Source organism: Coregonus lavaretus (assembly GCF_964263955.1).
Source record: "Coregonus lavaretus genome assembly, chromosome: 37".
NCBI lineage: Eukaryota > Metazoa > Chordata > Actinopteri > Salmoniformes > Salmonidae > Coregonus > Coregonus lavaretus.
Window position 1 is genome coordinate 26,580,331 of NC_140024.1, and position 26,683 is coordinate 26,607,013.

The 26,683-nt window shown below is 42.3% G+C and overlaps 1 protein-coding gene across 1 annotated transcript; it reads right to left on the reverse strand.

Moving 5' to 3' along the window:
- Positions 1-1,385: 1,385 nt before the first annotated feature.
- On the reverse strand, positions 1,386-14,200 carry LOC311111156 (guanosine-3',5'-bis(diphosphate) 3'-pyrophosphohydrolase MESH1-like). The gene is made up of 4 exons (XM_084153845.1): positions 14,015-14,200; positions 3,882-3,937; positions 1,867-2,107; positions 1,386-1,600 (listed from the first exon to the last, which is right to left on the reverse strand). Exons 1-4 carry the CDS (start codon positions 14,124-14,126, stop codon positions 1,470-1,472), a joined length of 540 nt encoding a protein of 179 aa, XP_084009971.1. The 5' UTR covers positions 14,127-14,200; the 3' UTR covers positions 1,386-1,469.
- Positions 14,201-26,683: the final 12,483 nt, after the last annotated feature.

A 26,683-nucleotide genomic window follows, 5' to 3' on the forward strand; every position in this document is an offset into this window, starting at 1 on the left:
CGTGCACCAATGGGGCTTCTACTCTGGACAGAGCAGACCCGCCTCCTACGCCTCGGGAACCAATCAAGGGACTAGAAGAAGGACCCCTTCCTTTATGTTACATTGTATAAAATAATGCTGTAACTCTGTTTATTCATCCTTTCTCAACTGTCTCCTTAAGAGGCAATTGGTTGGGTCCATGCATGTAGCTTGAGCAGTACCAGCTATCTCTGTTTTAATAAACTGCCTTTTGCTTAAGCAAATTCCTCTCTGTCTAGCGTCGTTGGTTTTGTACTTCCTCTCCAATTATGTGTTCACCAACACTGCTAATACAGCAGGCTGAAACATTCTGATGATGGATAGGCCAACCTAGCTACAGGTTATTTTACATTATCTGGTATAAAATATTTTTGGTATCCATTACTGGGCGTTACAGGTTTGCCTATACAAAACGTCCCCATGGATTTTTTCTACTAATATGGTATTGGCGATACCATTTTGTTCTCAATTCGGAAGAAATGTGTATCTTATAAATGTCCATGTTCAGTTGAAGGTGGTTCTCTAAAAAACAGAGAATATTCAGAAAGATAGTAAAATCCACATTTTGCACCGAGTGAGGAGTTCCCTCGCCATTAAAGCTGTCATAGATCTTGTATTTCCCGTTTCTATGCGGCGCGGCCACGCATGAGTAGATGACAGCGCATCACACAATGTGACCGCCCCAAAAATATCTACACACGCAAGAGGCATTTCTCGCACAATACAAAACGTGTATTTTAATGTCTTTCTGAATATTCTCTGGTTTTTGGAGAACCACCTGCAACTGAACACAGACATTTTATAAGATACACATTTCTTCCGAATCGAGAACAAAGTATAAGTAAGAACAGGTTAATTGAAAAATTGCTTCGGACCGATTCTACTAGCCAAGGTATAACGGCTTCTATAGAATAATTCACATATCGCCGTTTCAAATGTTTAGCTCATTCGATTCCTAAACCCCTACATTTATATACTTAAAAAATAAATGACATACAATAAATCAATAAAAAAGTATTTTAGTTCAGTGTGTCATTACATTTACATTATTTAGCAGACGCTCTTATCCAGAGCGACTTACAGGAGCAATTAGCCATGATAGAGTAGTTACAGGTTCTGCATCACCATTAAATATTATAATCATTTTTTACCATTTTCACTTTTACGAGTGCATAGCATTGCTTTATTCAATCCAGCGAGAACTCAAGGTGACATTGTTGGTTTGCCAGTTCTACACACAATGTATACAAAGTACTGTACTTAAAATGAAGAATCAAATCACCTATAAAAATAAATCCAAGGTAACCTTTTCCTTGTGAGTTAAGAGTATATAAAAGTATATTCCATGGAGAAGCTAACAAAGACAATTCGCTCAAGGTCTTAAACTCTTTACAAAAGTGTGCGTCAACAGTTGCTCTGTTGTGGCACCCTGTGTCAGAAGCAGAGAGGTGTCAAAGCTCGATCCCCCTCTGTTTGAAGAGCTCCTCTAGGTGTCCCTCCAGTGCTGGGTTGGTCCCCCTTAGCCCTCTCACTACCTGGGCTGCCCACACAAAGTACTCCTGAACACGCTCTGCTGTCCAACCTGGCAACCACAACACAGAAGAAATATAAGATATGGGCTTGGGGTAAAGAGAGGGACAGTCAGACAACCAGAGAGGGAAGCAAGTGAAGAGAAGCAACAAGCCAGAGAGAGAAAGAGATAAAGAAAGAGAGGAAGAGGAAAGAGTAGTGTCCTGCTAGGGTATCAGTTCATTGCGTCTAGCCTATGACATGCCATTTGCCTAGTCAGTTGGTTGGATCAAGATGGCTGAATAAAGACAGAGAAAAAAGAGAGAGAAAAACAATCACCTGTGGGCGTGCAGCGGTTGATGTCCCTTAGGTTGTACAGTTTGTCAGCCAGTTTGACCAATTTGGCCTGGTGGCTGGCGTGAGGTGCGTACTCCACCTGCTGACGCTTTGTCTCCTCCTTGGACAGCGCCTTGTCGTCTGTCACTTCCTGGACAAGCCATGCCACCGTTTGCCCAAAGACAGCCTGTAGCTCTCCTATGCTGGTGTCAGTGTCCTCCACTGTGTCATGGAGCAAAGCTGCCTGCAGACAGTTGGAAAATACACAAATATCAGTGAAAAACCATTCATTCCTGTTAACACAAACTATTGTTAACACAAACGTTGAATGCTTTAATGAGCTTAACATTGCCCATTGACTGTCAATACTTAATCATATAAATTTAATTTACGATTTAGAATGTTGCCCTCCATGAACAAGTACACTACATGAAGAAAAGTATGTGGACACCTGCTCGTCGAACACCTCATTCCATAATCATGGAACATTAATATGGAGTTGGTCCCCCCTTTGCTGCTATAACAGCCTCCACTCTTCTGGGAAGGCTTGCCACTAGATGTTGGAACATTGTTGTGGGGACTTGCTTCCATTCAGCCACAAGAGCATTAGTGAGGTAAGGCACTGATGTTGGGCGATTAGGCCTGGCTCGCAGTCAGCGTTCCAATTCATCACAAAGGTATACGATGGGGTTGAGGTCAGGGCTCTGTGCAGGCCAGTCAAGTTCTTCCACACCAATCTCAACAAACCATTTCTGTATGGACCTCGCTTTGTGCACAGGGTTAATGTCATGCTGAAACAGGAACAGGCCTTCCCCAAGCTGTTGCAACAAAGTTGGAAGCACAGAATCATCTAAAATATAATTGTATGCTTTAGCATTAAGATTTCCCTTTACTGGAATAATAATAATAATAATAATATGCCACTTAGCAGACGCTTTTATCCAAAGCGACTTACAGTCATGCGTGCATACATTTTTGTGTATGGGTGGTCCAGGGGATCGAACCCACTACCCTGGCGTTACAAGCGCCGTGCTCTACCAGCTGAGCTACAGAGGACCACCCATACACTAAGGGGCCTAGCCCGAACCATGAAAAACAGCCCCAGACCATTATTCCTCCTCCACCACCAGACTTTACAGTTGGCACTATACATTGGGGCAGGTAGCGTTCTCCTGGCATCTGCCAAACCTAGATTCGTCCGTCGGACTGCCAGATGGTGAAGCGTGATTCATCAATCCAGAGAACGCGTTTCCACTGCTCCAGAGTCCAATGGTGGTGAGCTTTACACCACTCCAGCCGATGCTTGGCATTGCGCATGGTGATCTTAGACTTGTGTGTGGCTGCTCGGCCATGGAAACCCATTTCATTAAGCACCTAACGAACAGTTCATGTGCTGACGTTGCTTCCAGAGGCAGTTTGGAACTCGGTAGTGAGTGTTGCAACTGAGGACAGACTACCACTTCGCGGCTGGGCCGTTGTTGCTCCTAGACATTTCCACTTCACAATAACAGCACTTACAGTTGACCGGGGCAGCTCTAGCAGGGCAGAAATTTGACGAACTGACTTGTTGGAAAGGTGGCATCCTATGACAGTGACACGTTGAAAGTCACTGAGCTCTTCAGTTAGGCCATTCTACTGCCAATATTTGTCTATGGAGATTGCATGGCTGTGTGCGCTTGATTCTATACACCTGTCAACAACGGGATAGGCTGAAATAGCCGAATACACACATTTTAAGGGGCGTCCACATACTTTTGAGGGCATTTTGGAGTCTTCACTGGTTACCACAGCCAAAGTCATAAACCCCGCCTATTTCTACAATGTATTTTCTTTAAATTATATTTTAAACCAAGCCTTAACCACACTGCTAATCTTATGCCTAACCCTAACCTTAAATCAAGGCCAAAAAGCAACAAAATGTTTAATACATTTTTATGACATAGCCAATTTTGACTTTGTGGCTGTGCCATCTTGTGGAAACCGGTCTTTTGAGTCGGTCTGAAACATAAAACACTTACTTGCAAAACTTCAATGTCTGTGATCCCACCTTCATGGCTTAGGATCCTTGCCACTCCTGCAAAATTGTAAACACGGCAAATGTAAATGCAGATATTGTTGATAAAACAAGTTTACTGGAGAACGGAGACCAAGTAGAGACTTTCGGACAAGGTGGATGATTGTATGATATAAGGCAGTTTATTCAGAGGTAAAGATATCTGAAAACAGCGTGCACGGACGCGTTTCGTCAACCTCATAGGGAGATATCTGAGAGCGCGCCCCTAACCATTGTGTGCTGACATTTTATACAATAAAATAAAGTAGGTTGATTCTAGTAGTTCCGATCTCCCCATTGGTCCTGATGAGTTGGTCGAGGTCATCTCCATTTCATTGGCTCTGAGTCAGGTTCTCTGTCTCCGGCCTAAGAGAAGGGGTTTTTTGTGTGTGTGTGCTTAACAATGATGATGTGTGTGTATGTGTGTGTATGTGTGTGTATGTGTGTGAGTGTGTGTATGTGTGTAAGTGTGTGTGTATGTGTGTGTGTGTGTGTGTGTATGTGTGTGTGTGTATGTGTGTGTATGTGTGTGTGTGTGTGTGTCCTCAGGATATATCTCGTGAGTTTTGGGAGGACTTGAGAGACTTATGGCCTGGGTGTTGCTCATGGCCACCTGCTGATAAGGCCGACAGGATACAAGTCTTTGTGCATTGTATTAAGTCCCAAGGCCCCAACACAAGATGGGTTATGCACAAGATTTTAGTCAGACCAAGCTTTAACATAATATATTTACCACTACAAATCCCTCTCTTCACGTCTCCCAAGAGACGTGACCAAGTAACAGTAGAGAAGGAAAACTTAAGACGTGACACAAGCTAACAGTGTAATTGGCAAAATAGGGAAAACTTTATCAGAAGATAAAGTTTTACATTCCCCCTCTTCACGTCTCACAAGAGACGTGACATAAACTAAGTAAAAAAGAAAAGGGAAACTTTCTCAAAGAGAAAGTTTTGAGTCCCCCTCTTCACGTCTCAAAAGAGACGTGACATAAACTAAGTAAAAAAGAAAAGGGAAACTTTCTCAAAGAGAAAGTTTTGAGTCCCCCTCTTCACGTCTCAAAAGAGACGTGACATAAACTAAGTAAAAAAGAAAAGGGAAACTTTCTCAAAGAGAAAGTTTTGAGTCCCCCTCTTCACGTCTCAAAAGAGACGTGACATAAACTAAGTAAAAGTTCTACCCTCATCCTCCTCGAAAGATAAAAAATCTCCTTCCCCAAGAAGAGGAAACATCTGGGAAGGGCTTGTTGGGTCAATGGCCTTAGTTATGAGCCTAGTGGTGAGTGAGCGAATGCATGGTATGCAACAGCACCCACACAAAACCAAAAATGGCCGCAAACACCGAGATTGAAACCAAAATGGAGGACACCAGGGCTTTATATCTACCAAAAGCGTCCATCCAGGAATCCCACATGGAAGTGTCCACCCCTGAGTGGCTCTTCATCTTACCATTAAGAGTTTGTAACCCTTCCAATTCTATCAACGTTTTTATTAATAGTACAACAGTCAGCACCCAAAAGGACTAGCCCCCAAAAACTGTACTCCATGTACCCATGTTCAAGGACAGTTTCACAGACAACAAAGAGAGAGTGTTCTTATCGGCCTGTTATGTGAAACAATCCCTATCAGTACAGTACTCCTCATTAATGCATTCCTTCCAAGCTATTCATCACATACAGATCCAAAAAATAAAACCCAACAATTTTATGGTGTCACTCTAAACTGAGTATAATCACCCTTAAGAATAACAGGATATGGAAATTAAATCACAACATTTAATGTTAATAGAAAATAAAAAATAATGATTTTAACCCTCTATTCCTCCCCTACACCTAACATGTACTGAGTTGGCTACCAGCCACCCAGGAATCCTTTACCTTCACATCAGGAAGAATAAACAATCACAGTGGTTAGTAAAAACATAAGGTAATAAATGAGCAAGAACTGAAAATAAATGCGTGTATGTATTTTACTAGGCAAAACATGGATCATCCAGCTTGGTCTCAGAGTCAGTAGCAGAGTCACCTGCATCATCCTGGGCCGGTAACAACAGCATCATACCTGACGCCTGCACCACTCCTACCACTGACCTCCTGAGACGGGGGACGATGCAAGCAGCACAACACATTAACAGCAAAAACACAATTACTAGGGTCTGAAATCCAGTAACCACCATAGAAGAGTACTCACCAAACCAGTCACTCAGCCAGGAAATAAGGCAACATCCACAAAGAACAAGTATACCCATAGAGGCCATAACTTCACCCAGAATAGTCACAACAATAGTTTTCCATTTACCAAATATGTTATCAAACCAACCGTTTATGGAGCTATCAATACCAGAGTTCTCAACCAGTTCGTTCGCCAGCGTGGTGATGGTCACTCAAGCGCTTTGGTCACAGGCCCGTCCGGTGCTATATTGTTGGAGATGAAAGTACAACACATATATCCAAACAGAACACAAACCCCGTCCCGCTCAGCCAAAAGCATATCTAAAGCTATTCTATTCTGCCATGTCATTAAGCTAGTTGCCGCTGTCTGCTCAGCTAATCCCTTTATTGCATCACGAGTGTGGTTTATAAATATTTTGCTGGTTATATTAAATATAATTTATCCAATCTACATTTTTATTAATTGTTGACCATCAGTAAATACTTGATTCAAACTCAGCTGCGATCTGATTGTGGATCCCATCAATATATATCCTTTCATCAAAGGCTCCCGGGAGGAGGTCCTACTTTCTATGTGACAACTCACCAGTCTCTGACACGTTTGATTGTTTGCGTATGTAGGTGAGTTCACAATCAGTTATCACCACACATCCATCAGATGTCAGCACGGGCCTGGTTTTGGCTCCTATAATCCTCTTGCTGCAACAAAGAGGAGAGATTAGACTAGAAAAACAATTTAGAATCCCCTGTGACTTCAAACTGAGGCAACCCAGGTCGGGATGACTTTGTTATCGGGGGAAACAGATAGTGCAAGTTACCATAAGACTCTTTCACCACATTCCCAGGTGGCTTGCATGGAGGAAAAACCTGACAGGGAGTTAAAGCCTGTCAAGGGGAACGGAGTAGTTGTTAACCCTGGTTTGGCTGTCCCACAGGCAAAACAGTCTTCTTTAGACATAGTTGTTGCCGTATACTGAATCCATTCCAACCACAGGTTAAGATTTCTATACCCCGTTTCCACCTGTACTACTTCCTCCAGGTCCATAGTTTTGCACTATCTTTATCACAGCCCCGGTCTCACTACCTCCCTCAGAGGGGTTTACTCTAGAATTTCCCCTCTCTCTACATCTAGCTGTCTCCTATGCTTTTTCAACTTGTGTTAGGTTAACTACCACTTCTGGCTGAAACAGGAGGGTCCGTGTGTGTTAGGAATATGGCCCCCACAATCAGACAGCTACCTACCGTCGGGAGACCTGTGAATCCCCACCCTTGCCCTGAGAACATGTCAGATGCCAGAGGCCAACCCATTGCTTTACCTTCTATCGAACTCACACAGGGATGATCAGACAGGGTAAGGGAATCTTCGTTAAGGAGGCAACCCCCGGACCATAGTGGTGATCGGATCTTTCTCCTAACTCTGTGTTTGTTCGTCAGGTGTAGCTGGTTTTGTACAGTGTGTGACATGCACCCAGATGGATCTCTCAGCTTTTCTGCTGGCAAAGGCAGTGCTTGGTAGGGCCCTTCCCGCCAGGCCTGATTCAGTCTCCTGGTTAGATAGAGTGGGTCACCTTCTCCTTTAGTTCACCTGTGGGGCACAAAACCTCTGACATACAGGTGTGGTTAATAAACTATCATACATGTTTTTTTAAAGTATTTTGTCCTCTCCTTCGTATATATTTAATATTTAATCCAACCATCCCCCTCTTTGACACATGATTTGGCCATGTGTCAATATTACCACCTACCTAAACAATCACTTTAGTTAATATCGGTATTTCATTATCCAATTGCCATTCCTCCACTCTCTCTTCTGTTATTTATGGTTCAAATCAAATATATTATTACCAAATTATAATCTTCTTCACAATTTTCACAGTACTATAAATTACCCTCAACTTAGTAAAATAAACTATCTTAAAGTCTTCCTCTCATGCCTTTAGAATGTACTAGTGTGGATGATTAATTAACACCAGAATGTTAAAACAGAGTTCAGAGGCCATTGAAATCATTTAACGAACTGTTTAATCCCATAGTATACTAAACAATTACCATTATTCTAAATATTTCATAAATGTTAGTTATCCCAAGTGTTCATTAAGTCCTCATGACATTCATTCTCATAAGAAATCATATATACCCCAAACTCAGCCAAAACCTAAAAAATCCATAAAATTCACTGTGTGCACCTTTAAGACCCATAACCCTTGACCTGCTGAAACCCCCCCAAAATTGAAACAACAAGGCTTTATAAACATCATACTAGGTGTGTTGTTTTTTATTTGAAAACCCAATTTGAAAAACAACCACAAATAGCCAGGCCTTAATTTGGTAGTTCACTTTTATGACCTAAATACGGCCTAACTTCACTACTGCTCCCCTAGCCCTTGGCAACATTCCAACGAGATGAGCTAATCTCTTTCTCCTGGTTATCCCCAGTCTTAACCCATCAATAATTGTTTGTATCATTCTAATTCCTCCTAACTAATCCATTAAACCACTCAAAATTCCTCGAGTATACTATGATTATTTAATTGATTACCCTAACTTTGCTACATGTGATCTCATCTCAAATGATCCATTTATCAATTATTTATTCAACCCCCTAGAAAAACCTGTCTTCCCTTCTATTGTCATATTTGAGTTTTTAGCCAATACAATCACAGTTACATCAAATGTTCCCTCATTTAATGGTATTTTCTTCCTAATATAACTTCCCTAAATGAGATTAAATCCCCTGCCTTCCTCTACTATCCTTATATCATTACTGGATCAATGATAATAACCGTAACAACTATCAACAACAATTGTAATAACTAATTCACATTAAATTGTGTCTTTTTTCTGATTATGCTACAATTGTAGCCTATTTTATCACCCCAGTCCAAAATATAAGTTTATGTAACAAATCCATAACCCACCACAGGCTGGCGCTATTCCCCCATCACAACAGCCAATGTCACTTGCATCCACTTAACCAAAATACATTATCGTTCTAAAATGTACCAAAAAAATATTTCCCAGCTAAACCATTTCAGTTCGCTATTCAATTTATTTAACTGTTCTTTCTGATTATGCCCTAATTAATAAAACAAATACTTGCTATCGTTGATTAGCATACATTTAATTATGTTCCTACCATCTGAACTGTACTGTCTCTCACCCTCCCCTTGCTCCTTCGGGGAGAGAGCATGGTAACCTTATAACATATTTTCATAGACTTGTCTAGAATACTTCTATTTAAGCTATCTAATTCAACCTTTCACATAGTAATCTAGGTATATAGCCCCACTGCGAAAGCTTTGTCTACTGTCCCTACCTGTGTTTGAACCAGGGACATCGCCAGTCACTCCACACAATCTACGATTCTCACAAAGTAAATACTTTCACGTCGCATATCCAGCCACGTCATCACCCCCGTCTAGCCAGCCCTTCCGTCTCAAACACCCTAGTAGCCTAAATAAAACACACTCTAACAGCGTTCTGCATTTTCCTCTATCATCGGGTTTAAGAACTAACGTAACAACATTAACTATTCTCTATTGCTGTAGTAACGTCTTGTTTGGTTCAGTTTATTTATTACGGAGTGTCCATAATACTATAATAATACATAATCGAATTCCCCTCATGCATACAGATTTCACTTTATGCCATTGAAATGCCAAATAAACCATAATAGTTCAATGGAGCCCCCTATTGGCTCTCCCCTACCTATACATTACTTCTACAACCACTTTAGTTATGGTCCGATTACAAATTAAACCTTATCACATGATCAAACAACGCCACCACCTTAAACTCATATGGGGCGGCAGGTAGCTTAGTGGTTAAGAGCATTTGTGCCAGCAACCGAAAGGTCGCTGGTTCTAATCCCCGAGCTGACCAGGTGAAAAATCTGCCGATGTGCCCTTGAGCAAGGCACCCAACCCTATTTGTTCCTGTAAGTCGCTCTGGATAAGAGCGTCTGCTAAATGACTCAAATGTAATGTAAAAGAACAACACCTCATAAGGAGTGCCCAGCAGGAGTCCAATTCCTATCAGAAAACATACATACAAACATTCAGACACTCCCAATTTCTCCCAGGGGGAAAAAGTTATTCTTCACCCTGAGTGAGATTGTTGTTCCCATAAGGGTTTCTTCATTGTGTTGTCAGGATTGGTTCTCGCTGCTCAAATCAGCCCTGACTTCTGTCAGTGATCTAGAAGGAGTGGGGGCTGGTGTGCAATGAGTTAGATGGTGTCAGTGTGCGCCTAATTTACCTCTGACCTGGACTGAGTGTGAAGTAACCTCCTTCACTTCGTACGGTCCAGTCCACCTGGGTTCCAGCCACTTTCTCTTGTGGACTTTAACCCTCACCCAGCCTCCCACGTTTACCTTCAGTGTCAGCGTACTTCCCGACAGCTCCCCCTCTTGGGCCTTCTGCGCCTGAGAAGAGAGTGCTGCAGAAAATTCCGTCAATTTCTTCACATAATCAGTCATTTCTATCTGTTGTACATCAAGGGCGGGCATATGACCTCCCTCCCTTGGTGGACCTGGCATTACTCTCCCTGTCATTCGTTGTTCTATGTATTCATTGAATTTGGGTATGGTTATGTTTGGTCCTGCCATCTTGCTTTCTCTATCTTGGATGTATTATCGGTATCAAATACAGACTTATCTCATGTATGACACCCTCGCATATAAAGAGGCTAATTTATATAATTTGTAATGCAATTATTATCATAAGAATCAGAATTCCAGTCACATATACCAATGCAGTAATCTCTACACACAGCACACACCACGCTTTAGTTATCTCACGCTTGTTCTAGAATCATGCACAACTTCAATATCAGTCTCCCCAGTCCCCGGTTCCTGAAACCCTAGGTCAAATTCACTCAATTCCACAGATTGGTGTTCGGTCTCATAAGTCTCACTATAACTTCCCATCATTCATTACACGTTATAATACATCAAAACACACAGGCAAAAATTACACGTTAAAATACATGATACAACCATCAGTATTCAGTCACTGGTAAGACTCATAATATACAACCATCAGTATTCAGCCACTGGTAAGACTCATAATATACAACCATCAGTATTCAGTCACTGGTAAGACTCTCCTAATATACAACCATCAGTATTCAGTCACTGGTAAGACTCTCATAATATTCACAGTTCTCAGTGTTCACAGTACCAGATATCTCATTTATGCCTTAATTCATTTAGGATGGAAATTATTTACCAAGTATTCATTCTCACGCTCAGTACTACTGATCATAATTTGGTATTGGTCTATAATACAATATGCAAGATTTCGTTTTAACAGGCTCTGCATACCTTTTTAGAAGAGCGCGCTCTGATCAGGTTTCCTGAGCCAAGACGAATAATTGATTTCTCCAGGATTTTCAGGTCACTCTTCCGTCTGTTTTTTAGATCGATGATTTGCCTTTTCCTCTCGCACCAACTTTTAGATCGAATTAAAAACCATTCGGCACCACTCCCGCTCTATCCTGTATTTTTGATCTAGATATTCATTAAACTTGAGTTTTGGGACGGTAGTGGTTGCCATGGTTATACAGTTTTTTTTTTTTTTTTTTTAGACTATCTTGGTGCACTTAGCCCGTCACTGGCCGAAACCAGCAATGTATTCTTGGCGCTGACTCAGACTTATCTCTAATGTCCCACCCTCGTACACAAATAATTTTTTCAATAATTTATTATTAGGAATTATTTTGCAAAAGGTACTATTGTTTTTCAGTTATTCGAGTTATTGTATATCTTCCCAAAAGGTATCAGAATCGCCCTTTTGGAACAATACATTTAACAAACTCGAGCGCTCCCAAAATAATTATCAATTCAATTTTAGGAATTATTTAGCAAAAGTTATTATTGTTTTTCAGTTATTCGAGTTATTATATATTTTCCCAAAAGGTATCAGAATCGCCCTTTTGGAAGAATATATTAGCAAACTCGAGCGCTCCTAAAATAATTATCAATTTAATTTTGGGAATTATTTAGCAAAAGTTATTATTGTTTTTCAGTTATTCGAGTTATTATATATTTTCCCAAAAGGTATCAGAATCGCCCTTTTGGAACAATATATTAACAAACTCGAGCGCTTCCAAAATAATTACCAATCTAATTTTAGGAACTAAGGAAATACCAACTCCACAAGAGGGAAAAAGTTCAAGTCAGCTTTTAGCGCAGCGGCTACATAACAGGCAAAATAGGACTCCGTGGTCCTCTTAAAAGTTATCAACTAGTTAGTCTCATGAAACGGCCAATCTTACACAACATTCAGGTTATCATTTCAACAATTACATTTTCATTACATATCAGCATCAACACACGAATTCAGTTTAAGTTCCTCACAGTACATATAGTTGAGTGCCACGTCAACCAAATTGCCCGACTATCTGAACTTGTATTTTTATTTTTATTTTTTTGATTCTCCTCAAGGAGACTCCCAGTCGTTTAAACCATTCAACTGGCGTCTAGTCGGGAGAACCTTTTCTGGACTTGGATTCTCACGGAATTAACTCAACCCGACTATCTGAATCTTTTTATCAAGTCACCAGATCCTTCTCTTGTGGATCAAATAAAAGAGTCCATCGCTTGTGGACCAAAACCTCTGTAATAGGCTCCTCACTAGAAAGCCACATTTCAACAGGAAAAAAACCACTGTAACTAGACTTCTTCTCTTAGAGTCACATTTCAACAGTAAAAAACCTAAGATTTCAGATATCAACAGCAAAAAATAAAATAAAAGGGTCCGTCTCTCGTGAACCACAACCTGTAACTAGACTCCTCCCCTAGAGAGTCACATTTCAACAGTAAGAACCTAAAAAATTCAGATATCTTTACATATATGCCTTTTGAGTCATAATAGATATATTATAAATTTAACAGTAATCCATACTCACCCCCAGTCTACTGATCATAATTTGGTTTATCCTACAATACAATATGCAGATTTTGTTTTAACAGGTTCTGCTTACCTTTGTATTGACGTCCGTTTAGATCAGTTTCCTGAGGCGAGCTGGATTCCCGGCTGCTCCTGCGGACAGGTCACCCGTCCTTTCAGATCCGTCTCTTACTTGTCTCCTGTCTCTATCAACTTTTATGGACCGAATTCAGAGTTAGAAAACCATCCTCTGCTACCAAGTTTGTTGATAAAACAAGTTTACTGGAGAACGGAGACCAAGTAGAGACTTTCGGACAAGGTGGATGATTGTATGATATAAGGCAGTTTATTCAGAGGTAAAGATATCTGAAAACAGCGTGCACGGACGCGTTTCGTCAACCTCATAGGGAGATATCTGAGAGCGCGCCCCTAACCATTGTGTGCTGACATTTTATACAATAAAATAAAGTAGGTTGATTCTAGTAGTTCCGATCTCCCCATTGGTCCTGATGAGTTGGTCGAGGTCATCTCCATTTCATTGGCTCTGAGTCAGGTTCTCTGTCTCCGGCCTAAGAGAAGGGGTTTTTTGTGTGTGTGTGCTTAACAATGATGATGTGTGTGTATGTGTGTGTATGTGTGTGTATGTGTGTGAGTGTGTGTATGTGTGTAAGTGTGTGTGTATGTGTGTGTGTGTGTGTGTGTATGTGTGTGTGTGTATGTGTGTGTATGTGTGTGTGTGTGTGTGTCCTCAGGATATATCTCGTGAGTTTTGGGAGGACTTGAGAGACTTATGGCCTGGGTGTTGCTCATGGCCACCTGCTGATAAGGCCGACAGGATACAAGTCTTTGTGCATTGTATTAAGTCCCAAGGCCCCAACACAAGATGGGTTATGCACAAGATTTTAGTCAGACCAAGCTTTAACATAATATATTTACCACTACAATATCCATGCACTGAAGTCCGAGTAGAGAGAGAGTTATTGCTAAGGACCTATCTAGCTGGCTAGCTAGCTTCTGTTAAGAGTGTTGTCACAACTATACCTATTGGGTGGGTGATATATGGGGTTTTTTCAGCATCTTTACGTCGTTGATTGCGGTGCTTTTCAGCAGCGAAGTTGACAGTCTCCAACAGAATGGCCGATTCTGAACTCATGTTGTAAAAGTAGTTATAGACACACAATACAGACAGGACATTAACGCTTGATCACAGTATATCACACTCGCAGATCTCAGGTATGTCCACGTCCTCGCTTTAAAGGGCGCGTTCAACCAGCTATATGGACTCGCCTATGTGCCCAAAATGATGACGTATGTCGCCAGCCTGGTCTCATGCACTAGAGGTAACATAGTAAATGTAAATCTCGGACACTACATAAGAGAGAAGGTTAATGTTAGCTAGCAGGTCCACCGAGGCTATGGCTAGGGCCCTATAAAATCCACCATATGGAGAACGCGGACAGAATCACAGAATCCAGTCAATAAAACGGAATCTAACAGTATTAAAACATTTGTTGAACTTAGTAGAGAATCAACTAAATCAATTGAAAAACATTTAATTTGCCAAAGTTTATCATAAGAAATGAACAGAATGTATCAGTGATTCGACTTCTCGCAATTTTCTGAAGACGCAACGAGAATTCCCCGTCTGTGTATGTGCAGTGCACACAACAACCACTTTGTGTAGCCGTTAGCGATGATGCTAATGCAAAATCTTCTGGTAGATGGAAAGGCTTTCGAATAAACCTTCTCAATTAAATGTTAACTACAAAGTAGCCTATGCTTACTTGGCAGAATAGCATCATGATTATCTGCATCAATCTAGTTGGTATTTGTTCCGCAAACTCTACTTTCTACAAAAACCACTGCTAAACATGTCACCCCGCTCCTCCGCACACTCCACTGGCTTCCAGTTGAGGCTCGCATCTACTACAAGACCATGGTGCTTGCCTACGGAGCTGTGAGGGGAACGGCACCTCCTTACCTTCAGGCTCTGATCAGACCCTACACCCAAACGAGGGCACTACGTTCATCCACCTCTGGCCTGCTAGCTCCCCTACCTCTACGGAAGCACAGTTCCCGCTCAGCCCAGTCAAAGCTATTCGCTGCTCTGGCACCCCAATGGTGGAACAAGCTCCCCCACGATGCCAGGACAGCGGAGTCACTGACTACCTTCCGGAGACACTTGAAACCCTATCTCTTTAAGGAATACCTGGAATAGTATAAAGTAATCCTTCTTCCCACACCCCCCACAAAAAAAAAAGAAAAAAAAAAGGTGGTTGTTCCATTTGTTATCATAAGTTGAATGCACCAATTTGTAAGTCGCTCTGGATGAGAGCGTCTGCTAAATGATGTAAATGTAAATGTAAACAACAGCCTCTTGATAGGTGCCCACTGGAATTAAAGGGTACTACACCCAAAAATCGAAATGTCTCAATTATTTTCCATACCTCAAAAGAGATCTCCTGATGTGGTTTAAACATTGTTGTGGACTTAGAACATCCAATTTAGTTGTTTTTCTTTTTTAAAAGTGTAACTTTGAGAGTGAAAACCTGAAAAAACAGGGGAAAACGGAAAACTGGAAAAAGAAGATGAAGAAAACAGAATTAGGGAAAAAACTAAACGGAATCAGGCAAAAATATAAAGAGATTTCATATGTCCCTACATGACTCACTGGAGCCGGGCCGTGGAGGTGGAAGCACAAAAGTACACTGAACAAAAATATAAACGCAACATATAAAGTGTTGGTCCCATGTTTCATGAGCTGAAATAAAAGATCCCTGAAATGTTCCATCGGCACAAAAATGTATTTCTTCAAATTTTGTGCCCAAATTTGTTTACATCCCTGTTAGTGAGCATTTCTCCTTTGCCAAGATAATCCATCCACCAGACAAGTGTAGCATATCAAGAAGCTGATTAAACAGCATGATCATCACACAGTTGCACCTTGTGCTGGGGACAATAAAAGGCCACTCTAAAACATGCAGTTTTATCACACAACACAATGCCACAGATGTTTCAAGTTTTGATGGAGCGTGCAATTGGCATGCTTGACTGCAGGAATGTCCACCAGAGCTGTTGCCAGAGAATTGAATGTTAATTTCTCTACCATAAGCCACCTCCTACATCATTTTGGAGAATTTGGCAGTACGTCCAACCGGCCTAACAACCGCAGACCACGTGTATGGCATCGTGTGGGCGAGCGATTTGCTGATGTCAACATTGAGAAGAACAGAGTGCCCTATGGTGGCGGTGGGGTTATGGTATGGGCAGGAATAAGCTACAGAAAATGAACACGATTGCATTTTATCAATGGCAATTTGAATTCACAGAGATACCATGACAAGATCCTGAGGCCCATTGTCGTGCCATTCATCCACCGCCATCACCTCATGTTTCAGCATGATAATACACAGCCCCATGTCGCAAGGATCTGTACACAATTCCTGGAAGCTGAAAATGTCCCAGTTCTTCCATGGCCTGCATACTCACCAGACATGTCACCCATTGAGCATGTTTGGGATGCTCTGGATCGACGTGTACGACAGCATGTTCCAGTTCCCGCCAATATCCAGCAACTTCACACAGCCATAGAATAGGAGTGGGACAACATTCCATAGGCCACAATCAACAGCCTGATCAACTCTATGCGAAGGAGATGTGTTGCACTACATGAGGCAAATGGTGGTCACACCAGATACTGACTGGTTTACTGATCCATGCTCCTACTTTTTTTTTAAAGGCATCTGTGACCAACAGATGCATATCTGTATTCCCAGTCATGAGAAATCCAGATTAGGGCCTAATTATATTATTTTAATTGACTGATTTCCTTAAATGAACTGTAGTACATTAACATCTTTGTTCAGTATATTTATTCCACACCAGGGAAACACCATGAAAAACCCCAAATGGAAATTCGACATTGGTCTGGCCCCAAGTCGGGGCAGGTCCACCAAGGCCATGGCCCAGTTAGTCTTTTGGGCCGGGTCTTGGAGGTGGAAACACGAAAAGTAGAATTTTTCTGCTAAACACTGTAGTCAAATGTGACAATGGAAATGTGCCAATATGAGCCCCTAAACCCAACTTTGCAATAGTGAATCACTTTAGTTGCCTCATTTGTGTGGCAGTTGGGGCATAAGAACCGAGCAGCGTAAGGGTTAAATACTAGAACAGATATAAGGAAGTGGTTCAGGAAGGCACAGGTGATTGGTGGGAACCACATTTCCTTATATTTTTTTCTGGTATTTAACCCTGACGCTGCTCGGTCCTAATGTCCCACCTGCTAAACAGAACATAACTTTCTGGGACAATTCAAGGATAACTTTAGCAAAGGGTCATGTCTTCAACTTAATGCACTCTGTTTGAATTGAGATCGGATGATTCATTTATGAGAAATGTAGCAGAATGTCGACCCAGTTGAATCTTACTCCATCTTCTCCCTCTGCCTTGCCACTGCACTTCCTCTCATCATCAAATTTGGTAAAGAGTGAAAGCCCTTAGTGGACTGTTCAGATTTTTCTCCATGTGCCCAATTTGGGTTTCCCCTTTCACCAGTGGGAAACTGGGACTTTTCAGGCTGCAATGGCTTACATGGCACCTTCCACGGTTAACACCTCACAAAGCAACTGTTCTGATTATGCAGAGGTTGCTGACACTTCTCTTTCCAAGTCCTAAGAATCACCATGGGTGATGCAAACACAATCACCAAAAATATAACTAGTGCTTAAAAGAAACACTGGAGTAGATTGCTGCTATGGAAAAACCCTAGGCCTAATAATAGTGAATTTCAAAGACACGTGTAGTGACATTGCAGAAAAAACACATACCGTGTCTGAAATGCATTGTCACAGTGATGGAGGAGACATTAGAAGTCACATGATAATGCATGGTAAATACAGTGATGATAATGGCAGGAGATACTAGCCTATGACAGTATCAGGAGTAGGTTGGCCAGCACAGTAAGGGTATACGCCCATGACCTGAAAGACTGCATTCTTGGCAGTTGAAACGAATCAGCCTATAAATGTTTGCTCTCAAGTTTCGGTAAAGGGGTTGTGAAGGAGTGGCCTTCACTAGAGAGACATTCATTTAAAAGTATTTGTTCCATGTCTTTATAGAGCAAGTTGTGTTTGTCTAGGTCATTATTTAATCCAGTCATTTACCAAACTCCCCACCCACTGGGCACACCACGTAATTTCAACGTGGACATTTGGGTAATATTTGGTTGAGACATTGATCAATGAGATTACAAACTATATTCACCCACTCAAAAAGACAGTCAAAAGTTAGTTAAATAGCCAATGTTTTATCACTATACTTTCAATCATCTAAAAGCACAACCAAATTCCACTAGAAAAACAATGTCAGATCTTTTGGTTAATTTTTACCCCAATTGTCTATCACTGCACTTTCATCCATTTAAAAACACAGCAAAGTTTAAATGGGGAATACAATGTCAGATATTTTGTTTATTTATACAACAGATGAATGTGTTATGATTTATCTAATAGCAGGACCCAAATGACCTGGATTGCAGTTGAGATTACATTAAAAGTACATGGTGCAAGTGATCAATACCGATTCTGCCTAGATAATTACAACAATTGTAAGATCTCCACAGACCTGCAATAACCTATGCATGCTATCTTGAACATTAACACTTTATATGATTACAGAAGAAGAAATAGTTACATTAACCTCAAAATGTGGCCATGGATGTGTTACTCATTTTAAGGTTGAATGTTACATCAGTTTGTAAGATAGCCTTAATGAGGGGCATTTCTAGGATTTGAAGACATTCAGGGATTAGCCCAAAGTCAGTAGGGGGGTCCGGGGGCATTCTCCCCCTGCAAAAAAATGGGACATTTCAACAGCTAAAGGCATGGATTTGGTGTACTTTGAGATGAACTATGACTGTGATATGTGGTTGTCCCACCTAGCTATCTTAAAGTGAATGCACTAACTGTAAGTCGCTCTGGATAAGAGCGTCTGCTAAATGAATAAAATGTAACATTGAGAGATTAGATCTTTTTCAGGTAACTTGCACCTTCCCAATTCCCACAGCAGACACTGCCAGTACTCAATTACAGTTGCTACTGTGGGTCTCTCTACTCTGGAACACTCTCTACTCTGGAACACATATATCTACAGTCTATTGCAAAAAAACACTGAACAACTTCAAACATAGACTCTGACCTGATAAAATAATCCCACAGTGTTAGTTTCATTTGGAAGCTTTTATTTTTATATTTACCACTGTAAAACATATTTACCACTACATTGTTAAATTAGCATTATTTAGAGATGCTAAATCAAATGACTATACAGCATAGCTTCAAAGTCATCATTCATTTTAGTAATAGGCTATACGATATATTTTCATTATTTTTATTATAACCTATTTTAGGGGTAGATAAATACCTATCCATAGCCATATATTAAAAAAATTATATTCTGAAAATACTGCTGTTATCAAAAACTCATAACATGTTTCTGTTTGTCTCTATCATGCATCACCAGGGATCCTTTTTAAAGAACTAGATCTCGTGGTTATTGGTGCCCGTGGTTGTGGAAATAATAAAACTGGAAACATCCTCTTAGGCAAAAAGGCATTCATGATCAGGAAATCGAATCATACTGTCACGTTCGTTTAATGACGGGTCAGACCAAGGCGCAGCGAGATATATGTACATGTTTATTTACACTGAATAAACACACGACAAAACAACAAACAAAACGAAACGTGAAGTCCAAGGTAGAACACACAACATACCTCACACGGAACAAGATCCCACAACTAGACAGTGCCAATAGGCTGCCTAAGTATGGTCCCCAATCAGAGACAACGAGCGACAGCTGCCTCTGATTGGGAACCACACCGGCCAACATAGAAATACACATACTAGATAATACAACATAGAACATATAAAGACTATACACACCCTGACTCAACATATAAGAGTCCGCTGAGTCAGGGCGTGACAGTATCCCCCCCCAAAGGTGCGGACTCCGACCGCACAACATAAACATAACAGGGTAGGGGCCGGGTGGGCATTCCGCCTCGGAGGCGGATCCGGCTCGGGGCGTGACGACCTCTCACTCTCCGCCTCCCTGTTGTGCCCCTGGTCTGATCTGGACCTCGGCGTGCTACTTCCCCTCTCCTTCCTCCCACGATACGCCAGGCCCTGTCTGGACCCTGGTGTGGGAGACCCCGAACCTGGAGCCGCTGACCGGAGCTGGACTGGGCACCGGTGGAGCGGACTGCTCTGGCTCCGGAGTGGAGCCGCTGACCGGAGCTGGATCAGGCACCGGTGGAGCGGACTGCTCTGGCTCCGGAGTGGAGCTGCTGACCGGAGCTGGACTGGACCCCGGTGGAGCGGACTGCTCTGGCTCCGGAGTGGCGTAGCTGACCGGAGCTGGATCAGGCACCGGTGGAGCGGACTGCTCTGGCTCCAGAGTGGAGCAGCTGACCGGAGCTGGATCAGGCACCGGTGGAGCGGACTGCTCTGGTTCCGGAGTGGAACAGCTGACCGGAACTGGATCAGGCACCGGTGGAACGGACTGCTCTGGCTCCGGAGTGGAGCAGCTGACCGGTGCCGGACCAGGCACCGGTGGAACGGGCACGGGCCTTGCCGGACTGGACAAACGCACCACTGGTCTGGTGCGAGGAGCCGGAACAGGCCGGGCCGGACTGGCGACGCGCACCACTGGCTTGGTGCGAGGAGCAGGAACAGGCCGGGCTGGCGATGCGCACCACTGCCTTGGTGCGAGGAGCAGGAACAGGCCGGGCCGGGCTGGCGACGCGCACCACTGGCTTGGTGCGAGGAGCAGGAACAGGCCGGGCCGGGCTGGCGATGCGCACCACTGGCTTGGTGCGAGGAGCAGGAACAGGCCGGGCCGGGCTGGCGACGCGCACCACTGGCTTTGTGCGAGGAGCAGGAACAGGCCGGGCCGGACTGGCGACGTGCACCACTGGCTTGGTGCGAGGAGCAGGAATGGGCCGGACCGGACTGTGAAGGCGGACTGGAGGTCTGGAGCGGAGAGCTGGCACAACCCGTCCTGGCTGGCTGCCCACTTTCGCACTACACGTGCGGGGCGCTGGCACAGGACGCACTGGGCTGTGCATGTGCACTGGCGATAACGTTCGTAGAACTGTCGCAGGATATGGGGGACCGAGGAGGCGTACTGGAGACCAGGAGCGTTGAGCCGGCACACCCCGTCCTGGCTGGATGCCCATCTTCGCACGGCACGTGCGTGGTGCAAGCACAGGACGTACAAGACTGTGCCGGCGCACTGGCGACACAGTACGTAGCTCCGCATAACACGGAGCTTGCCCAGTCATACGCTTCCTCGCGTGAGTACGGGGAGTTGGCTCTGCTCTAACCCTAGGCTCCGCCAACCACCCCGTGTCCCCACCCACATTTTTTTATTGGGGCTGCTTCTCGGGCTTCCTCCTCGACTGGCCTCCTCCGTGTTGCCGTTGCTCCTCTCCTGCCTGGGCATCTACCTTAGCCCATGGTCCTTTCCCCGCGAATATCTCCTCCCATGACCACAAATTGGCCACCTGTGACATGGCCATCCGCTCCGCCTGGACACGCTGCTTGATCCTCGTTTGGTGGGATCTTCTGTCACGTTCGTTTAATGACGGGTCAGACCAAGGCGCAGCGTGATATACGTACATGTTTATTTACACTGAATAAACACACGACAAAACAACAAACAAAACAAAACATGAAGTCCAAGGTAGCACACACAACATACCTCACACGGAACAAGATCCCACAACTAGACAGTGCCAATAGGCTGCCTAAGTATGGTCCCCAATCAGAGACAACGAGCGACAGCTGCCTCTGATTGGGAACCACACCGGCCAACATAGAAATACACATACTAGATAATACAACATAGAACATACACAACAAAGAATATACACACCCTGACTCAACATATAAGAGTCCCCCGAGTCAGGGCGTGACACATACAAGACGTATGAAGAAAAATAGTAATAAACACAACCAGAGAATATGTGTGATCCAACTACAGGCTGGATTTGGCTTCGCCATCAAAAGGAGATAGAACTGCAGAGTAGGAGCCTGTTGAGCATAATTCTGATGCATTTACAGATGGACCTAATGCTATTCTCTTAGTTCTTAAAATTGACACTTGTAACAATGAGATTGAGAGTGATATTATGAAACTGGAAGAAAGAGAGTATGGGATCACAGTGGTGCTATTCACAAAAGGACAAACGTTGGATAAAGGGATAGCCAAAATGTAGAACTATACATCACTACATCAAAGCTGGATGATTTGATTAAGAAATGTGTTAACAGGCAGGAGGCAGGCTAAGAGGTTGATCAAGAGATTAGAGGTAATGATAATACAAACATAAACGTTATATGCATGAGGTCATGGACAACATCAAGATACTGGTGAAGAAAAAAACTCTAAAAACAAACATTGCCCCAAAAAATAAAATAACTTGGGTCAAGTCTGAGAAAGTGTATCAGTAGCTATGTTTCCATCCAATTGGCGACAGATTTTCATGCAAATATTCTAAAATCTGCATAAAAACAATATGCCCATTTTCCCACCAGAGATGTTTCCATCAAATTGACTATTTTATTTCTTTATTATTATTATTATTTAAAGAATATATATATATTATTCATTATACAAAATTATCAACAACATCCCTACATCAAACATGTCTAACAAAACAAAACACAGGTAAAATGGTCAAGGCCTCCCGAGTGGCACAGTGGTCTAAGGTGCTGTGCCACTAGAGATCCTGGTTCGAATCCAGGCTCTGTCGTAGCCGGCCGCGACCGGCCTATCTCAGTCATGGATCAAACCATTCTGCTGGTGTTTTGACGCTTATCCACAAATTTAAAGGCGGCATTCTAAAATCCACATCTTCACAGGATGGGAGATGGGTCATAGTAACTCTTAAACTTGACAATGCTATTTTCATAATCTGTAATGTGTATGGACATAACTCACATGCTCCAAATAAGACCACTTTTGCCCAATTTACCAGAAAATTTACAGGATTTAAGCAACAAATACTCAGAGGCTTTTCTAATTCTCTCAGGTGATTTTAACGAAACACCTGATGACTCTGCAGATCATTTTCCTCGTAGAATGAGTCAAAGCTCTCAAAATAGCAATATCATCACAACATTATGCAAGGATCTCTCTGTTGATGATGCCTGGCGTCATTTCAATCCGGATGCAAAGGGTTATACCTGGAAAATCTAGAATTATTTGTATTCCTAATTCTCCCTTTTTTGTTACAATTTGTTATAGATGTAGATCATCAGCTGGCTCCTTTTTCTGATCATCATTTGATTTCTCTGAATTTACAAGCTGCTAAAAAATCAAAAGGTATTCGAGGATATTGGAAATTAAACAACACACTTCTTAAAGAGCCTATTTTCATTGGAAACATCAAATCCTTAGCCAAATATATTTTTGCAAGAAAATACTTGGGTCATGGAAGTAGATGGGAATTATTCAAATCTAAAGTCAGAGTTGTAGCCATTAAATGTGCCAAAGAGCTGAAGCACCTGAAGAACCTTAGAGAAAAAGATTTGATGAGCAAGCTTGACAGTTTTCTAAAGATAGATAATCTATTTAGAGAAGAAGAGTCTGTATTTAAATCTTTACAACTTGAATTAGAACAGCTTTACACTGATCTGGCAAAGGGTGCCTTTGTCAGATCAAGAGCAAAATCGATTGAAGAGGGGGAAAGAAACACCTGTTATGTTTTACTGGTTGCAGATAAAAGGCTGTGTGTGATGATGTACGTGCGCTCTAGCCAACAGCTCTGTCTGCGCGCTCTTGGCAATAGCCTACATGATGAGATTATTATTATGGACAAAAGAGCTAGATTATTTGTATTTGTCAATATCCAGTGGCAACCAATGATTCGGGGCAGTTGAGGCAGAGCACAAAAAAACAGAAAAAAATGAAGGACAAAATTTGCCCATGAAGGACCGCCGCGCCACCTTCCTGTTCAAGTGAGCACAGCACAACAAGTCCAAAAATGTATTAGATGCTGCTGCATAAATTATGTAATACGCCAGGGAGATATGTATGCTGTAGCTAAGAAAGTAATACTAAGTGTATGTTGTGTAGTAAGCTGTTAGTAGCCCATGTGCCTCACCCTAATAATTTGGTCTATTTTCCCCTCTTAATTTTGCCAACTGTTCTGACTTGGTGGTGCACATGTAGCCTATAACCTGTTTTAGAGAAATGTTATCATTTAATATTGTAAGAGCTTTCATTGTCTGCTTATATGCCCCCTTTATTTATCCTACGGTTCTGACTTGGTGTACAGGGAGAACACTGTAAGAATGGCCCATGTTCTGAATTCTGTCGCCTACATTTCAAAAGTGCTAAACAAATAGATATATTGACTAGGTCCTTCCTAGCTCGCTCATGTCTTAATCGGAATTACGGATTGCCTCTTATCTGCTTGTCATCCCCTTACGCCATAGTTTGTACATCTCAATTGTCTGTAGAAACCACATTTGTTTAAGCAAGTCAGCCATATCAGCTATGTTTTTTTTTTAAGGCAGTAAATTAGGCTGAATGAACTGTTTCGCTGCCAGACAAGGCTCTGCTGATAACCAGGTGTAGCAGTGGTAAGATGTTGGGACTGCCGTTTGTCACCCTTCTAGTGCAGTTAATGTATTGTTTAGTGTTGTGTTGTGTAGTGGCTTTGCTGGCATGCATCCCACTTATTCTTTTTTTTGTCCCACCAAGATTTACCTGCTAAAATCGACCCTGGTTACATCAATATTTGCACATAAAAGCGTTCCCACCAACATTTCTTGCATAATTAATTTTACCGACACAAAAAGATCCCACCTTGTCTAGCGTATTTTGTTTTATTTGGAAAGTTTACCGAAAAATGTAATTTTTCCATCAGGCCTGTCATGACCTTTTTGATCCGATGTACTTTACTTGCATAAAATGGTTGGATGGAAACCTGGTTAGTGACAAAACCATGGAATCCCATCGAAACGAAATAGTAAATCTGTGGAAGATCTTTGAACAGAGTGATGCTGACATAAAAATATTAAATAGTCCTGCACTTGGTCAGTGTTTCCAACCTCAGAATCCCGTGCTCAATGCAAATGAAGAAGAAGTGGAGTGGAAAGAGGCATTAATCAATATCATGGATCAGCTCAAAGACCGTGAATTTCAGCGAATGAAATATCTTCTGCACGACATCCCCTAGGAAAACGGCAACGCGTAGAATGTACAAGAGCTCTTGATAAAATAACTTGGATTGATTCGATCAATCACACGAACACAAGAGCTTATGGAGAGGGTACCACGCAGCAGGGACGCACGCATGCTGTGCAAAACCTGCTGATGCCCATGTAAAGAAAGATCTGCAGAGGCTCCAATAGAAGACACATGATTGTAAGCATAATGAAAAGTAAGATTATAAAAATGAAATAAGTGCTTCCTACTGTCGTAGTAAATATATTTGTTATAGTCAATATGGAATATGATATGTTGAGTAAAATGTTGTGCTAAGATCTATTTAGGTCAGGAGCTGGTTATAAGTTCTGTTCCCATCCAATAACAATGGACAAAAGGGTCCTATCTTGTCAGCCTTGTCAGCAGGTGGCCAAGGACAACACCCACGCCATAGGCCTCTCAGTTCTTCCAACTCACGAGTTCTTGCTCTGAGGACACACACACACACACACACACACACACACATCATCACTGATAACACACACACACACACACACACACACACACACACACACACACACACACACATCATCACTGTTAAACACACACACACACACACACACACACAAAATCCCCTCCTTTAGGCTGAACATTTGAAGACAGAGAACCCGACTCAGAGCCAATGCAACAGTGACACTAGCCTGGAGGGGACCTCGCCCAACTCATCAGGACCAATCAGAAGATCAGAACTACTAGATTCAACCTACTTCATTTATTGCATAAAATGTCTGCACACAATGTTTCGGGGCTCTCTTCAGATAGCTCCCTAAGAGTTTGACGAACGAGTCCGTGCACGCTATTCCAGATATCTTTACCTCTGAATAAACTGCCTTATATTATACCATTATACACCCTGTCCAAAGTCTCTACTTGGTCTCAGTTCTCCAGTAAACTTGTGATTATCAACAAAATTGGTAGCAGAGGATGGTTTTCTAACTCTGAATTCGGTCCATAAAAGTTGATAGAGAAAGGAGACAAGTAAGAGACGGATCAGAAAGGACGGGTGACCTGTTCGCAGGAGCAGCCGGGAATCCAGCTCGCCTCAGGAAACTGATCTAGACGGCCGTCAATACAAAGGTAAGCAGAACCTGTTAAAACAAAATCTGCATATTGTATTATAGGATAAACCAAAATTAAGATCAGTAGTACTGAGCGTGAGTATGGATTACTGTTAAATTTATAACATATCTATTATGACTCAAAAGGCACATATGTAAAGATAACTGAAATCTTAAGGTTTTTACTGTTGAAATGTGACTCTCTAGAGAGGAGTCTAGTTACAGTGGTTCACAAGAGAAGGACCGACTTTTATTTTCTGTTGAATTGTGACTCTCTAGGTGAGGAGTCTAGTTACAGAGGTTGTGGTTCACAAGAGAAGGACCCTTTTCTTTTTACTGTTGAATTGTGACTCTCTAGGTGAGGAGTCTAGTTACA

What these genes read in the sequence shown, in the direction of transcription:
- LOC311111156 (XM_084153845.1), bottom strand. Translation starts at nt 14,126, where the DNA reads ATGAGTTCAGAATCGGCCATTCTGTTGGAGACTGTCAACTTCGCTGCT. An exon ending in ATATATCACCCACCCAATAG is followed by an intron (nt 3,938 to 14,014) that starts GTATAGTTGTGA and finishes ACAATTTTGCAG; the next exon opens with GAGTGGCAAGGATCCTAAGC. An exon ending in CAACCGCTGCACGCCCACAG is followed by an intron (nt 1,601 to 1,866) that starts GTGATTGTTTTT and finishes TGTGGTTGCCAG; the next exon opens with GTTGGACAGCAGAGCGTGTT.